Here is a 15,655-nt window from a genome sequence, read left to right as displayed (position 1 = left end):
TTGGGGAGCGTGTTTTCTGTTGAATTCGACCAATCAAAGAGAAAGGGGGGGGGGGAGGCGCCCACCCCGCCCTCCATGGCTCACTTTTCCACTAATAGAAAACTGCGCACGCATATGCAAGGAAGCCACGTGGGGTCACGTCAACTCGTCTGCTTTGACGCGGAAGATCCAAAATGAAGTGCACCAACGCAGCCATCGGCGGCCATTTTCTAAGAAGCAATTCGTTATGTTGGCACACAGAAAACTATGTCACATTTCTATACATGTCATATATCCACTAATCTCGATTTATTATTGTATCTGGAAAGAATGTGTGCTTATTCAACAAGTATGAGTGGTTTGATAGCTGTAGCGGAGCAAGGAATGACAGGACAGAGAACCAAGCTTTCTCCACTCCTAGAGCGCGTACTTTTACAAGGTGCTGCGCGAAGTGGCACAGAAGGCAGCTATCTTGAAAGGCTGCATACGTCCCCCCACACCCCTCCCCCCACAAAAAAAGAAGCTAGGAAAACATAGAAGTGACAGTGTTCTGCAGTGCTTGCGTTCTGTGTGAGAAAAAAAATGTTCATCTTTGTCACGCTTTGTAGACATGACCGTTCTCCAAGTATGCAAACTGCATTCACAAAGAGGCCAGTGCACCTGTGCTTGGCGAAGGCCCTTGTTAATTGAGAAACAAAACGCGTTCTACTTGTTTTTCTCAGGGTAACTGAAATAAGAGGAAAAAACGTCAGACCTTTCGATGCCTTCAAGTTATTGTTATTTTTTAATTCCCTCAGCAGTGCCAATACTGCAGGTAATGTCAAAATTATAAATAGGTAGTCCTGCTGTCTACTGACTACTAGAAATATATGTACTTTCGGTATCTCCGATGTGACACTGGAGCACAAGAAATAACGGAACCATTATGTAGGTAGACAGTAGGTGTCATGATGTGCGCGGTAATCCCATCTGGTGCACGGCGTTGGTGTTTTGTGATGTGCGGTGCACCGACGAAGACGACGACGAGACATCGAAAAGGCGGAATCGTGTCGTCGAAGTCAAGCCAAGCCGTGTGGAAGAAGAGAGAAGAGGAAGACGACGAGAGAGCTTCGGTAACGAAAACCGAACGAAGCAGTCGGAGGGTGAAGCGCTTGTCGGGTCCTGGTCCCGAAGCCTACCCCTGTGCCTGGTGACCGCTCGAGCCTGGCTCCCGTCTACCAGGCGCTCCAGCAGCCGGCGCCGGTCCGTTGTTCTCGGACCCGGGCGTACTCCAGACCTGGGCCTACTACTGGCTGTCCGGGACGTCTTTGCCACATCGGCTCAGCCGCACGCTCCGCTCCGACCATGCCTGTGTCATCGTTGCTGTCGGCGTAAGACGCAACGCAACTCATCGACTGATCTGCCCTCGACCGTCACACGGTGAAATGTTCACAAAAATCTTGTGTAGTGCAGTGGGGGACTACGCTGAGGGTCAGACCTTGAGTCCTGCAAGAACGTGTGTCGTGCTCGTAGCTATAGGGCAGTTCTTCGCGGTTGCATTGTAACGCGCCAAACTTCATCATCATTTTTTTGTGGCATTAAAGCCTTATTACTCAAGATGCAAATGTCTTCGTCCGTCTCGGCAACAATCCTTTAAGTTGCCGTGATTACCCGAACCTTATCCCTCACAATTGGCGTCCGCGAGGCAGGACGAAGCCGTTTGCACTGAGTCAAAACCTTTGTAGTGAAGATGAGTGAGCAAGAGCTTATAACGCTAGCGGAACGCATGGGGCTTCAAGGAGCTGAGCTAAAGACGTGGGTAGACGCGCGGTTAGAGCGGGCTCATGAGGAATCTGTGCAAGCGCGTGAAGAGCGTTCCGCGGAAAGGCAGGCGGCGAAGGAACGTTTGGAGATAGAAGAGAGAACTCTTCAACTGCGAATTAGACTAGCTGAGGTCGAAGGTAGCCGAGAACCTGAGAGAAGTCAAAGCCACCCGTGCTTGATCGATCCTCACAACCTGATTCCAGGGTTTGACGAGAAGCGTGACGATCTCGATGCGTATCTCAAGAGGTTCGAACGCGTAGCTGTTGGTCAAGAGTGGCCTGAGGAGAAGTGGGCTACAGCGCTTAGTCTATGCCTCAGTGGGGAAGCGTTGAAAGTCTTCGGTCGTCTGTCGCCGGAAGACTCGATGGATTACCAGAGTACGAAAATGGCCTTGCTCCAGAGGTTTCGTTTCACAGCCGAAGGCTATCGCGAAAAGTTTCGGCAAAGCAAGCCGGAACACGGCGAAACTGGTAAACAGTACGCCACGAGATTACAGAGCTTCTTCGATAGATGGCTGGAAATGTCGAAAACGGACAAGGACTTTGCATCCGTGCGCAATCTTATTGTAGCTGAGCAGTTACTGAATAACTGTCACGATCGCCTGGCACTGTTCCTAAGGGAGAAGAAATGCAAGACAGTAGAAGAGATGGCAGAAGCGGCTGATACCTTCTTGGAGGCCCAGCGGCAAACAAACTTGTTGGTCTTTCGTAACAAGTCCGGAAACATTACCAAGGAGCAAGATGAATGTACATATACCCAGCCTCCTCTTAGATGTTTCGTCTGTGATCGACCTGGGCACAGAGCATCTGATTGCCGCACGAAACCCCAACGAGTCTTCTGTGGGCACTGTCGAAAGCCAGGCCATGATGCAAGAGCATGCCCAAACAACGGTGGGTCAAAGACGACGACATCTTGCATCGTGTCTACCGAGCAGAAGTCGGAGCCACCTGGATGCGCCGATGATTCGTCACAAGATGATTACGTTGCCAGTGCGCTCACAGAACTCACCGCAACAGCAACGCGAAACTTGCCGGTGTTACAGGGAGAAGTGTTTGGACATACTGTATCTGTCTTGAGGGATACTGGAAGCAACACCCTGGTAGTGCGCCGTTCTCTTGTTCCCGATGATGCGCTAACGGGTACTACCGCCACGATTTTATTGGCTGATGGTAGTTGCATCGAGGTACCGGAAGCAGAAGTACGGATTCTATCGCCCTATTTCAGCGGAAATGCGATAGTCAAATGCATGACGTCACCACTTTATGATGTCATCGTAGGAAATGTTCCCGGCGCCCGTGACGCTAATGACCCCGACTCAACGTGGAAGGAGTCAGCGAGCCAGAAGTCGGCGACTAATCAGGCATTCAAGTCTGAAGAGAAACCCAAAGATGGATACGGGACGAATAGCACCATCATGGTTGGTGTTTCAAGCAAAGGACATAGCCGGAAGCTCACGACTGCTAAGTTTAGAAACTTAGAGGTGACACAGGAGTCCTTTCGCCAAACACAAGAGGAAGACCGGTCGCTGGATGTTTGTAGGGCGAAAGTCGACACCATCATCCGCGGCAAAGGAGCCATGTACCACCCATTTATGTTTGAGAAAGGAATCTTGTACCGCGTTTACCACTTGGCTCCAGGTAAAGCATTTCAACAAGCGGTGGTTCCAAGGGCGTTGCGGCTCCAAGTGTTGAACTTGGCACATGAAACCCCGATATCTGGTCACCATGGTATCAAGAAGACGAAGGACCGAGTTTTGGAGTCGTTTTATTGGCCCGGTGTACAGGAGGACGTCCGAAGGTTCGTCAAATCATGTGACGCATGCCAAAGGACATATCCCAAAGGCAAAATAGGCCAAGCGAAGATCGTTAAAGCCACAAGACCGGAAACGAAGAAGCAGCTTCGCTCTTTTCTCGGCTTGGCGGGATATTACCGAGACCTCATACCTCATTATGCCGAGAAAGCGAAACCACTGACTGAAATGACAAGAAAGATGGAAAAGAACAAGTTAGCGTGGAATACCGAAAGAGAAGAGGCATTTGAAACCCTCAAACAAGCTCTAGCATCTGCACCAGTAGTCAAGGCAGCTGACATAAAGAAACCCTTCGTATTACGTACAGATGCATCTGATAGGTGCATAGGCGCCGTACTTATGCAGGAACACGAGGGTCTTCTTCACCCGGTGTCATATGCCAGCCGCCAACTTATGCCCCGGGAAGAGAGATACTCTGCAATTGAAAGAGAGTGTTTAGCGTTAGTTTGGGCGATCGCCAAGTTTCATATATTCCTTTATGGAACCTCGTTCGTCGTTCAGACTGATCATCAACCGCTACGATACCTCTCTCAAGCCAAGCATTTGAACAGCAGGGTCTTACGCTGGAGTCTCGCATTGCAAGAGTACACCTTTCGTGTTGAGCATATCAAAGGATCAGAGAACGTGGGTGCTGATTATATGAGCAGGCTACAGGTGTAGGTGCTAGCTCTACAACATTAATGTAATTAAGTACCATGTGCCTAGGGACTCCCACAGACAGACTATTGTCTTGGTGCAACAGTTTTGTACATTTGTTTGCCGTAAGTCTTGTATCCCGCGCACTTTGGACAGTTTTTTTTTTAAAAAAACTTTCGAAAGGGGGGGCTTTTGTCATGATGTGCGCGGTAATCCCATCTGGTGCACGGCGTTGGTGTTTTGTGATGTGCGGTGCACCGACGAAGACGACGACGAGACATCGAAAAGGCGGAATCGTGTCGTCGAAGTCAAGCCAAGCCGTGTGGAAGAAGAGAGAAGAGGAAGACGACGAGAGAGCTTCGGTAACGAAAACCGAACGAAGCAGTCGGAGGGTGAAGCGCTTGTCGGGTCCTGGTCCCGAAGCCTACCCCTGTGCCTGGTGACCGCTCGAGCCTGGCTCCCGTCTACCAGGCGCTCCAGCAGCCGGCGCCGGTCCGTTGTTCTCGGACCCGGGCGTACTCCAGACCTGGGCCTACTACTGGCTGTCCGGGACGTCTTTGCCACATCGGCTCAGCCGCACGCTCCGCTCCGACCATGCCTGTGTCATCGTTGCTGTCGGCGTAAGACGCAACGCAACTCATCGACTGATCTGCCCTCGACCGTCACACGGTGAAGTGTTCACAAAAATCTTGTGTAGTGCAGTGGGGGACTACGCTGAGGGTCAGACCTTGAGTCCTGCAAGAACGTGTGTCGTGCTCGTAGCTATAGGGCAGTTCTTCGCGGTTGCATTGTAACGCGCCAAACTTCATCATCATCATTTTTTTGTGGCATTAAAGCCTTATTACTCAAGATGCAAATGTCTTCGTCCGTCTCGGCAACAATCCTTTAAGTTGCCGTGATTACCCGAACCTTATCCCTCACAGTACGTTATACGTAACGATTCTCGACGACATATCTTTAGGTACCCTCGGTGTAGAATCTCAAATGTGGGTTCGCGGCTAAGTGAAAGTTGTAAAGAATGTTTACACTCTCCGTAACTCGTTAAGAAGAAAGCCTGAGGCACACTTGGTAATGAAATAGGTTATGCAATCGGGGTACCGAACCTCTTGCCGAGCATAACGAGCCGCAGTGTGTCAGACGCCCACTAAGCTTTATTGACGTACTCAGTAGATTGGACCGACCCCTCCGAACCCTCCCCTGCTAAGGCTTTCGTCACCTCACTTGGTATTATAGTGCCTGCGGGATTGGCCAACCTTCCACCAACTGACAATGCCAAGTGATGGCGTCACGTGAGGATGGCATCATATCACGTCTTGTGGGGATGTCATGATAACGCCATGAATTCCGAATATATGTCACGTCATGACGATGTCACAGTCCTTCGGGATTCATGACGATGTGATTTAATTGCGTGACGTGACTATTACGTCACATGATGAAATTACTACATGGCGTCATGATGACAGCATATAGTAACGTCACAGAACGACGTCATTTGTCACGTAGTTCATGTCGGTTTTTGTACGACTTCATTCGCCTGCCGTCTTTCGCTCAAGTGGCCGTGCAGCGAGACAGTTAAGGCTTTCGCCCCAAAGAACTTACTTTTTGTTGTGGCTCGCGTCGAAGGTGTCGTGGCAGTCGTCGAATGCGTCGTGACCCGCTTCTCCGTGGTTGCTATTAGAGAAGAAACACAAGCAGCGTTTAAACACAGGTTTGAAGTGTTCGTCAGCGCGGTTGTAACTTTTTGCGATTTACACTAATATAGCCTACAAATGCTGTTCATTTTGTTCTACTAATGTAGACGATGTGGCATTCTTTCCTGCGTCCTTATAATTTTCTGAGAGGGGTACTGACATGATTGACAGCGTTCGTCTACAGAAACAAAAGAATTGTGTTTTTAATATGTGAGAAACTTATCGTAAGCGTGACTTGAAAGAAAGCGGGCATTGTAAATCCCCAACCAAGCATTAAATTCATTACTAGCTTTATGGAGTGAGGTAATTTGACAGACATTATTTTATCTGCCTGTGCGCGGGATATGTTACGGAAACGAGCGCAGATGTTATTGCAGTGAATGCGTCATTCAGTGGCGTCATTGTTAGGAACGAGGGGTCGTCTGAATATACGATGAAATTATTCTAACAACCAACAATTGAAGGCTACTACCTCTACAAAAAATATATAAAAATTGGAAATTACTTCCTTTGTGTTGCCTTCGTACTTCGTGGATGGATTCTTTGGGCCCTTCGCCCTTAGCAATCAGATTTACCGCTAGTCTGGCACTGGCAAGGAGCTGCCCAAACCGGAAACTGCTTCTTGAGCTTTTATCATGTATGGTGACATGTTCAAGTTCCCGACATTTATAAATTACGCAGGTCTTGTTAGGATTAAAGGCCCTCGCTCTCTCTATTTATGGACGAAATGTGGCAGAACGTTAGTGACTGCTGCAGTATTATATTGCGAAGTTAAAAGATTCACTGTTGAAGGGAGTGAATGGGCAACAATATTCTTTTATTTCGCGGAAATCTCGCATGACCATGGATTACACGAGTGGCATGAATGATATCAAGTTGCGATGCGAGGCGCCAAATAAATGTACCTCTGCGCTCTTAAAACAAAAAGTGGGGCCAGCACACTTTGGGAGAGTTTTCGCTTGTCCCGGATGGCACTCCTTTTTTCAGACTGAAACCGGGGCTCTCTCTAAACAGAGAGTGATCTAACGCCTCCTTATGGAGTGCAGTGATACTCCTGCGATAGAGTGAAGGAACCCCTCCGCGGGAGTAAAACTGTCGCACTGAAACAACTTGGGTATAAAATCAATCGAACGCAAAAAGGTGACACATTCAAGCACGCGCGCATATCCACGCATTCACGTAGCCGAAATATGTACATTGAGACAGAACCTGACCACTCTCTTAGAGAAAGGTGTTAACGCAGGTAGGATGTTTGGGAGCGCTCGGAGTGTTTCACTACGTAAGGTAAAAAGTTGGGCGAGTTGGTGTTGGTTCATGATACACGGAAGGGCGCGATAATACGGTACACAATGAAGAAGATGGACACGCGTCGTCACGGGACGACAAGCGCGTCGTCCCGTGTCCATCTTCTTCATTGTGTACCGTATTATCGCGCCCTTCCGTGTATCGTGTTTCACTACACTGTTAGTCAAATTCTCGCCATCGTCCGGACTTTTGTACCCATGCCAAACTGCCTCTGTTTTTAACAGCGAAACTGTTAAAGCTGGCAATAAGACGTCCGTTGACAAAGTCGCCACCACGCCGAGGAGTAGCAACCGCCGAGCCGTCGCCATAGCAACCGCCACAGCTGTTTGCGTGCACACTGCCGGAAAGCATGCCGCGGCGGCGTCCCGCGCGTCGGCGCCACCGCTCGGCAAGCAGCGGCATGCTATCCACGTGGGAGTCACGTGACGCAAGTGGCTTTCGCGAGGTGCGCGCGCCTGCCGGCTCGCTGCCGGCTCACGTCTTCCCCCGACAGACGAAGAGAGATGGCGCAGAAGAGGACAACAATGTCCAGTTGGTATGACGACACCGGCGTGAGGAGGAAGAGAAGAAATAGATGTTGCTAGGTTTTGCTAGGTCTAAACTTGGCTGCTGTTAGGTTTTGCTTGGCTTTGCTAGGCCCAAACTTGGCTATTTCATCACTTCTTTACGGCCCTCGGTTCGACCAGTTTTGCTGCTTTGCTGTTGCTCTAACTTTGCGCAGCAATGCAAAGTTCTTCATTTTTTTTCTCAAGCGCAATAAGGTCTTAGTGTGCAGTCGATCCGTCAACGAGCATGCAGTGCCATGACCTCCACCTTGCCCAAACCGGCTTAAATTAGAACAAGGGGCGATTTATGGCATAATACGTACCTTATCTTAGATCTGCTGTTCTTATGCCCTTTTTTACTGAATATCGAGCGAATTTCTTGATCGATGTGTATGAGCACCCATCGGTTACTTGAAAAATAGCTATGAGTGGCCACCTTTACAATAAAGTACTACAACGGTTTCACCGGTATGGCGATCTGCGTTTAACGGTACGCTTGTGGTTATAACCAGAACAGTATGCGCAGGAATGGAACTCACGCAAGATTAGTTTGCTGGATGTCATTGGCTCGGGGGTAGGTTTGGGTGATGACATGGACGAAGCAGTCCTCACAGTGGTCCTTGGTGTAGCTGCAGAAGGTAACACACGCATGTAGGACTTGCATCCAAATCCCCGCCCCTGTATCAGCTCTTTCTCGACACCAAGACATAGATCTCGAAATGTGTGGTTTTACCTTCTGCATGTGGCCGAAGTGATTCGGCATTCATACACGTGTCATTGGCGTCATGTTTTGGGTGTCACTTGTAGACAAAGGTCGGGAAAAAAAGGTGGAGCTTACCCAGACTCACTCAAGAAATATATTTTCCTCGTAGGGCTCACTTGGAGTCAGTTTCACTAAAATTTTGCTCAAGCAGACTCACTTGAACATGGACTCACTGAAATTTTTCTCAACCGGACTCACTCAAACACAAGCACACCAAAATATTACTCACTCGGACTCACTCACACTCAGATCTCGGACTCACTCAGACTCACGGCTCGATATGAGTCTGAGTGAGTCTGGATGAGTCGACTCGTGAGTTGCTCAGATATGGTTGTAGATTGTCTTTGATGTCGTAGAGTGAATCGAATATCCGACTATGTTAGTTGCAGCTAGACACACATATTGGCACTAAGGAACGATAGTGACACGGCGCACAGATAAGGTTGACACAGAATGCTGTGCTGACAGCAACTGCACGATTTATTAGGCATGAAGTGCCGCTTATAAAACGGGATGAAAGAGAAGAGAGGTATGAGTCAGGAAAGAAAGGCTTGAGGCACAAGGAATATGCAGATTATCCGCCCGCACGTGTAATGCATACAAGCTACTTCTCAATCAGACAACCAACAGTCTAGTGCCGCTCATAACGTTTGGGCACCATTTCTGTTGGAGGCATTTGGCTGCTTGTTGGATTTCTTCAATAGGTCATGGTAACGATGTTGAGCTGCACACATCACTGCACACATCACTCACAAAGAAACACGTCCTTGAACCTTTCCCCTTCTTTTGTTCATATGTAGAACCGCAGTGATTTACATCCACAGCTCATTGTTTAGTAGTCTAACATTGATAAATTACAAAATTTCGCTTTTAGTGTAAGTTGTAGTCTAAAATAAAGATAAGATGCGGATAAAGGCTGCCAGAATCACTAAATTGTTCTTTATAAGATAGAAGGTCGCTTTTATAACTAACGTCTCTAAAAGTTTCAAATGATCTCATAATGAGGCTGACTTACCATTACGATGAAGAAATTTTGTAATAGCTTGGCGTCACCGCCGTTCAAGAAAGCACAATAAATTTCGAACCACCCCCCCCCCCAAAAAAAAAACAAAAAAAAAGAAAAAAGGAAAGGCAGGATGTTCGAAAATTCACTTATTAGAGCCCATCGTTGCAACGGTGGCAGTTACGGAAGAACTTGCAGAAATTATGCATCGTATTGAATTCCATTCCCGCAGAAAATTCTTCTCGGGGACAAGGCTTAGCAGGCGTGGCTAAACAAACAGCTAATCTCAATAATAATGGCAAAGCGTAGCTGATATTTTGTCCTCAGCGTGAGATGACACAAACTGATAGCCGATTCCACCGTTCATTTATTGTTATCAAATCAGTGGGCAAGTAGCAAGCGCGAGTTTGGATCGGAGTGGGCGATCGCGTCTGCATGGGCGCGGCCATGTTGGTGTGTCATCACAGTTATTGGCAGTTACCGATACAATAACGAAATGCTTCTGACGTACATACGAATCGTGATTAGCGTATCGCGTATTACTCTGACGTAGCACGTGCCAAACAATCGCAGTTTTCTTAACCTTCTTCAGTTATAATGCAATGACAAACTGAACTATATCTTGCTGCGCAAGCATGTGACTTGCTTACACCTCGTAGCTTCCACCCTGCTGCAACCAGCTTGTGAGATGGAGTATAGATTGCAGCCGACTGTTATCAATGTTATCAATGCTATCAATTCCGTTACGATGATTTACCATGCACGCATTTTCTGACTGCTCCGAGATGGCAGCAAAGCATGTTGCTCAGAAAATGTTTTTTGTGCAATATTTTTCGCATACAACGTTGCAAAGTGCTGTTAAGCTGTCTTGGCAGCTTTTTTTTTTTCTTTCCTGAGCCTGTATTTCGTATTTACAGAAAATGAAAAATTCATTTCATTTGTATTGATATTTATGGAAGCGTAGCAAACGCCTACGTGGCCAAACCGGCGGTGCAGTGGTCAGTACGCGGCACGGCATATGTAAAAAGTCAAAGACCAGTACTCACGCTCAACCCACGGTGGTGGGAAATCCTCTGTCGTTGTTTCCGCTGAAACTGAAATAAAGAGAAATACACAGAGTTTGTGGTTGTAAATGTGGCGGGAAAAGGCTGACGAACATTGCTTTATGACGTGAAATATTTCACGACTACTTTTCTGGACAAATGCCTTCGACAATCCTGTAAAATGTCACTGGCAGGGTTCGAAAAGTAGTTTCGATGCTTCAAATATTGCTAAATACTTGATGAATCCAGAAGTTCTGAGACTGAAATCAGCCTAACGTGTTCCACTTCAAGAATTTGCGCTGGTTGTGCCGTAACTCTCGATAGACAGTTATATGAACGTTTTAAATAGTTCTAAACATGTACGAGACAACCAGGGTTCGAACTGCAACATTATAGCACCCGTTTATGCCTGCGAGAATAACCAATCTAGCAGTTTGGAGGTATGGCTAGACAGTGGCAGCACAATGCATGAGGTGTAAATTAATTCTTAATAAATTTTACGTATTTTGCGAAACCTGCTGTCAGAAAACACAGGTCCAACTAGTGCACAGACATGTGCAAATCGCTTCAGTTATTTTCTGCATTCGATCTCGCGTGAGGTGGAGTTAGCGCAATTGCGTGGTACCATTTTCTTGTCGTAATATAAAGTTGCAAACTACCCTATGAACTGAGTAGAAAAAAAAAAACCTCCCTACGTGAATTAAAAAAAAAAATTATGCGTAGCTGTAATAGAGGATCCTTCACGGCAGTCAGGTTGACACCGCTATTTCTTTCTCTCTTTCTGGCTACAACATTCGGCACACTTTGTTCATCGTTTACATTTGGCGAGCAGTCGTACGTTTCTCAAGTCTTGAAAAAAAAAGAAAACCTTGAAATATCGGGGAGAAAACTGACGCAGAACGCATAAATTCACCTTTTCTCGCTGCACACCGGAGCTATCAGCTTATGTGCGGCACTTAAATCTATTCATGCACTCAATAACAAACAACGGGTTCTAAAACAGCCATCCTTTTCTTTCTTTCTTTCTTTCTTTCTTTCTTTCTTCCTTTCTTTCTTCCTTTCTTTCTTTCTTTCTTTCTTTCTTTCTTTCTTTCTTTCTTTCTTTCTTTCTTTCTTTCTTTCTTTCTTTCTTTCTTTCTTTCTTTCTTTCTTTCAATCCGTACAGCGCTTTTTTTTTCTTCTCTTAATTTCGCACGACGCATGTTCCACTGAATAAGTGGTATATATAAGTGCATGAACTTTGCTAAGCGACAAAGTGAAACGTCTTGTCCAGGATGTTTCTCTTTACCGAAAGTCAAGCAACATGAAAGACGAGTAATCAATCCAAGCATCAGTCACACTACAGCCGCAAGGATATCCTGTCATTCCTATTTCCAACCCATGTCCACTCGCTCCCCACTTCAAATCACGAGAAACAAACTGGTGCAACGGTACGTTATGCACAGGAGCTGCTTACGACTGGCAGACATGAGCAGGAGACAGACGGCGATGACGACGAGGAGGATAATGATGATTCCGACGACGACCTGTGCCTCGCCGTAAATGATGCCAGCCCTGTGGAAGAGAAACATTGGCGCGGTCTCATGCATCTGCCTAAGACGACTCGAAGAGGAAAGCCACCCTCTTCATTTTCTTATTTTCTTCTCAGTCGGCTGCATTGACTCCATCCCCCGTTCCCCAGAAGCTTTCTGCATCTAATGTGGTTTTGGACTGCCTCCGGGTTGTGGGTTTGGATTCCATCGAATGAAAGGGTGCTATCGCGTCCACGTTAGTTCCTTTAAATTATGGTCATAATCATTACACCAAAGTAAATAAAAACAACAAATAATCTCCTCTACGAATGACAGAAGGCACTTTTTATGGCTAGTTTCTTTGTTTGACACAACGTAATGAAAATCAGCAGATTGTGAAACCACGGAATGCAATTGAGACATTAATTGTACGGTTTTAAGTGTATCCTAGTATTTGTGATATAGATGTGAGGAAAGTAAAATGGGACGAGAAGACAACTTGCCGCCAGCAGGGACCGAACCGGCAACGTTCAGTCCCTGCCGGCGGCAAGTTGTCTTATCGTCCACTTTACTTCCTTGATATCTAAATCACAGTTACTACAATACACTTCGCTACAACTTGCACTCAATGAAAATCTTACCTGTCAGGCATGGCTGCGTAAAGGAAAAGTGGATAGATCAGGATATCGCGCAGATATAAGGTTTGATGACATGCGCACGAGTGAGAGAGAGAGAAATTACCGAGCCACGCGCACGATTTATCACATATGCGCTACAAGCGTTTAAATTAACCGGAAATATGCGGCGCACATATATGTATCTGCTTTTCACTTTACACTTCCAACTGCTGCAAGTGAACCTTTTCGAATTAATGTCTGATAGATTTATAGCTATAACCAGAGAAACTCCAGAGTTTTCGCACCCATGAGAAGGATTCTTCCACCGGAGCTTTTATTGTCATTGAATTTGTAGGCCGTACTTAAATGCATATGGCGGCAAACTCACTCATCACTCGACTCACTCAGACTCAGATCGAGCCGTGAGTCGATGCCCGAGTAAGTCCAGTTGAAAAAAAGTCACAGTTTCGCCTCAAGGACGAGAGACGAATGCGATAGCAAGAAATTACAATGTCACACGAAGAACGGCAAGCAGCTCGATACATTGCAGCGCGCCACTCAAGCGCAACGGGCGCACGAAAAGAGCGCACACAGGACGACCGCGAACTAACAACGGTCACAGCTGGACAATGGCAGAGCCCTGCTCAAACACAAGGAAGAGCGCTCGAAAAGAACACACAGGTATACACTGGACGAGCACGAACAAACAACTGTCACAGTTGTTACTTCGTGTTTGAGCAGCGCGCTACAACCCCGCGCTCTTAGACATTCTTTTTTTCTCGAAAGTGCGGCGCGTGGAGTGACCCATCCGCGTCTCCTGCCGCGCGGTGGCGTTCGACGCGTTGTTTACCCGTCGTTCCACTACTCTAGTTCACTGCACTTCCACACCGCGAGTGAGTACAGAAATGGGCCACTTTATAGCGCGCCTCAACAGCAGTTTTCAGACAGAAGAAAAAACCTAAGAGCGTTGCTCTAAAGCGCGCACTTCGGGCAATATCGCGGGGAATGCTGCACACACTGAAGCACCTCGAGGTCCGCTGGTACCGCCAGCGGTAAATGGTGTATGTGAATAGCTCGCCGTTGGTATGCCAGATAACGGCTGGCGCGTGGCCGAATTGTCTAAACCGGTGCGCTGTTGAGCCGAGGAGTTGCAGGTTCGAATCACGCTGGCGCGCTTCGGAAACTTTTTCTTCTGATTATTTTTTTCTTGCTTGCTTTTATTTATATATACATACTTATACGTATCCGGGACATGACGGTGACGGCAGAAACCCGCCTAGAGGGTCCACATATTCGCTACCACAACAAATTTTAGCGAGTCTGAGTCAGGGCAAGTAAGGCTGAGGAAAATATTAGTGAGTCTGAGTCTGAGTGAGCCCTATTTCTTGAGTGAGCCTGAGTGAGTTTCACACCTGCTTGCTGGCCTATGCTTACGTAACAGAAAATTCACATATCTCAGGACTCCACTCCAAAGAAGTTCCCGCCGCCTTCTTATCAATCATCAACCGCATGAACAACGTTAAGAATTACGAATCTCTATCATAAGGGCCATGCGCTCAACTATCTTAAGGAGCTTTGGAGGACTGAAATCAAGGCCGGCTCCATCATATCTTTGCAAGACACTTCATTATCATGCATGGTAGCTTTCTAAGGCGAGAGGCTTAGATGCCTCATCAAACGCGAAAAGTAACTGTCGGCGACGGCGGCGTCAACACGAGCGACGCAAAAAAGGCATAATGTGATGACAGGTCACTAAAATTTGCGACGTCATCACATGGCATCGTCCTTTGGTCAAAGGTGTGCCGACCACGGAGGCACTGCGAAACGTCGTGAAGGGCAGAAAGTTTTCAATTCATCCGATCAGGCTGTGCAAAACCACATTGTGTGCGGAAAGCATTCGGGTAGGATCAATAGAGTCGACTGAGGAGAAAAAAAGATTGATTTCGCCTTCCAGTCGTCTTAGGTAAATGCATGTAGGACAATCCGGAGTTTTTTTTTTATAACCAGATTTTCCCGTATGTGCGACTCCCTCCTTGCTGACTTTGGGGATGCCAGTAAACAAACAAACAATCAAACAAACAAAGCGATTGTAGGTAGATATACAGTTAACTAACTAACTAACTAACTAACTAACTAACTAACTAACTAACTAACTAACTAACTAACTAACTAACTAACTAACTAACTAACTAACTAACTAACTAACTAACTAACTAACTAACTAACTAACTAAATAAATAAATATGAAACTAACAGGGTACCTTATGCATTCGCCTAAGACTACTGAAGGCGAGTCACCTTTTTGTTTCTTAGTCAACAGGGGCGTAGCCATGGGGGGGGGTGGGGGAGTTTGAACCCCCCCCCCCCCGAAATATTTCACTTTTGCTTCGTATATATACACGCACACCTAAAACGCACGCACGAACATATATAAAGTATGATTGAACACTCCCCCCCCCCGAAAAAAATTTCTGGCTACGCCCCCGTTAGTCATTGTATTGAAACCCCCCTCCCCCCCCAAAGTTTCTTCAGCTAACGTGGTCTTGCACTGCCTCAGGGATCGGCCCATCTTTGACAAAGCAATGTCATGTGATGATATTACAAATGTTGGCAATTTGTGGTGTCGTGATGATTTCATCGATGAGATCAGGACGTGATGATAATTTTTGCATCCCTCGTGTTGACGCCGCCTACGCCGACGGTGAATTTTCGGGTGTGATGAGGAATCTAAGGCTTTCTCCTTAATAAATGAATTGACAGACGCTTTTGTAGTGCGATTGTAACGTTTAGGGCGTAGACTGTTGGAGAATAACCTTAATTTTCCTAGTTGGTCACTTTAAGCACAAGGACTGACGTCGCTCAGGCGGGGACGAAACGCAGCAGTGCTGTAAATGCTTGACGTGTGTGTTGTTGCAAGTGTTTCGTGCCTGTCTTAGCGCCGTCTAT

The 15,655-nt window shown here is 46.9% G+C and overlaps 1 protein-coding gene across 1 annotated transcript in view; it reads right to left on the bottom strand.

Annotated features, from left to right (window-relative positions):
* Positions 1-12,744, bottom strand: part of LOC119397343 (uncharacterized) — a 50,593-nt gene extending 37,849 nt beyond the window's left edge. Inside the window, exons 1-5 of the mRNA XM_037664776.2 lie at positions 12,734-12,744; positions 12,038-12,135; positions 10,581-10,632; positions 8,312-8,401; positions 5,831-5,902 (exon numbers count right to left, since the gene is read on the bottom strand). Of these exons, the coding sequence (XP_037520704.2) occupies positions 5,831-5,902; positions 8,312-8,401; positions 10,581-10,632; positions 12,038-12,135; positions 12,734-12,744 (323 nt within the window). The remainder of the gene's footprint in view (positions 1-5,830; positions 5,903-8,311; positions 8,402-10,580; positions 10,633-12,037; positions 12,136-12,733) is intronic.
* Positions 12,745-15,655: the final 2,911 nt, after the last annotated feature.

Source organism: Rhipicephalus sanguineus, chromosome 6 (assembly GCF_013339695.2).
Source record: "Rhipicephalus sanguineus isolate Rsan-2018 chromosome 6, BIME_Rsan_1.4, whole genome shotgun sequence".
In the NCBI taxonomy this organism is placed as follows: domain Eukaryota; kingdom Metazoa; phylum Arthropoda; class Arachnida; order Ixodida; family Ixodidae; genus Rhipicephalus; species Rhipicephalus sanguineus.
This window is presented reverse-complemented; position numbering and strand designations above follow the sequence as displayed.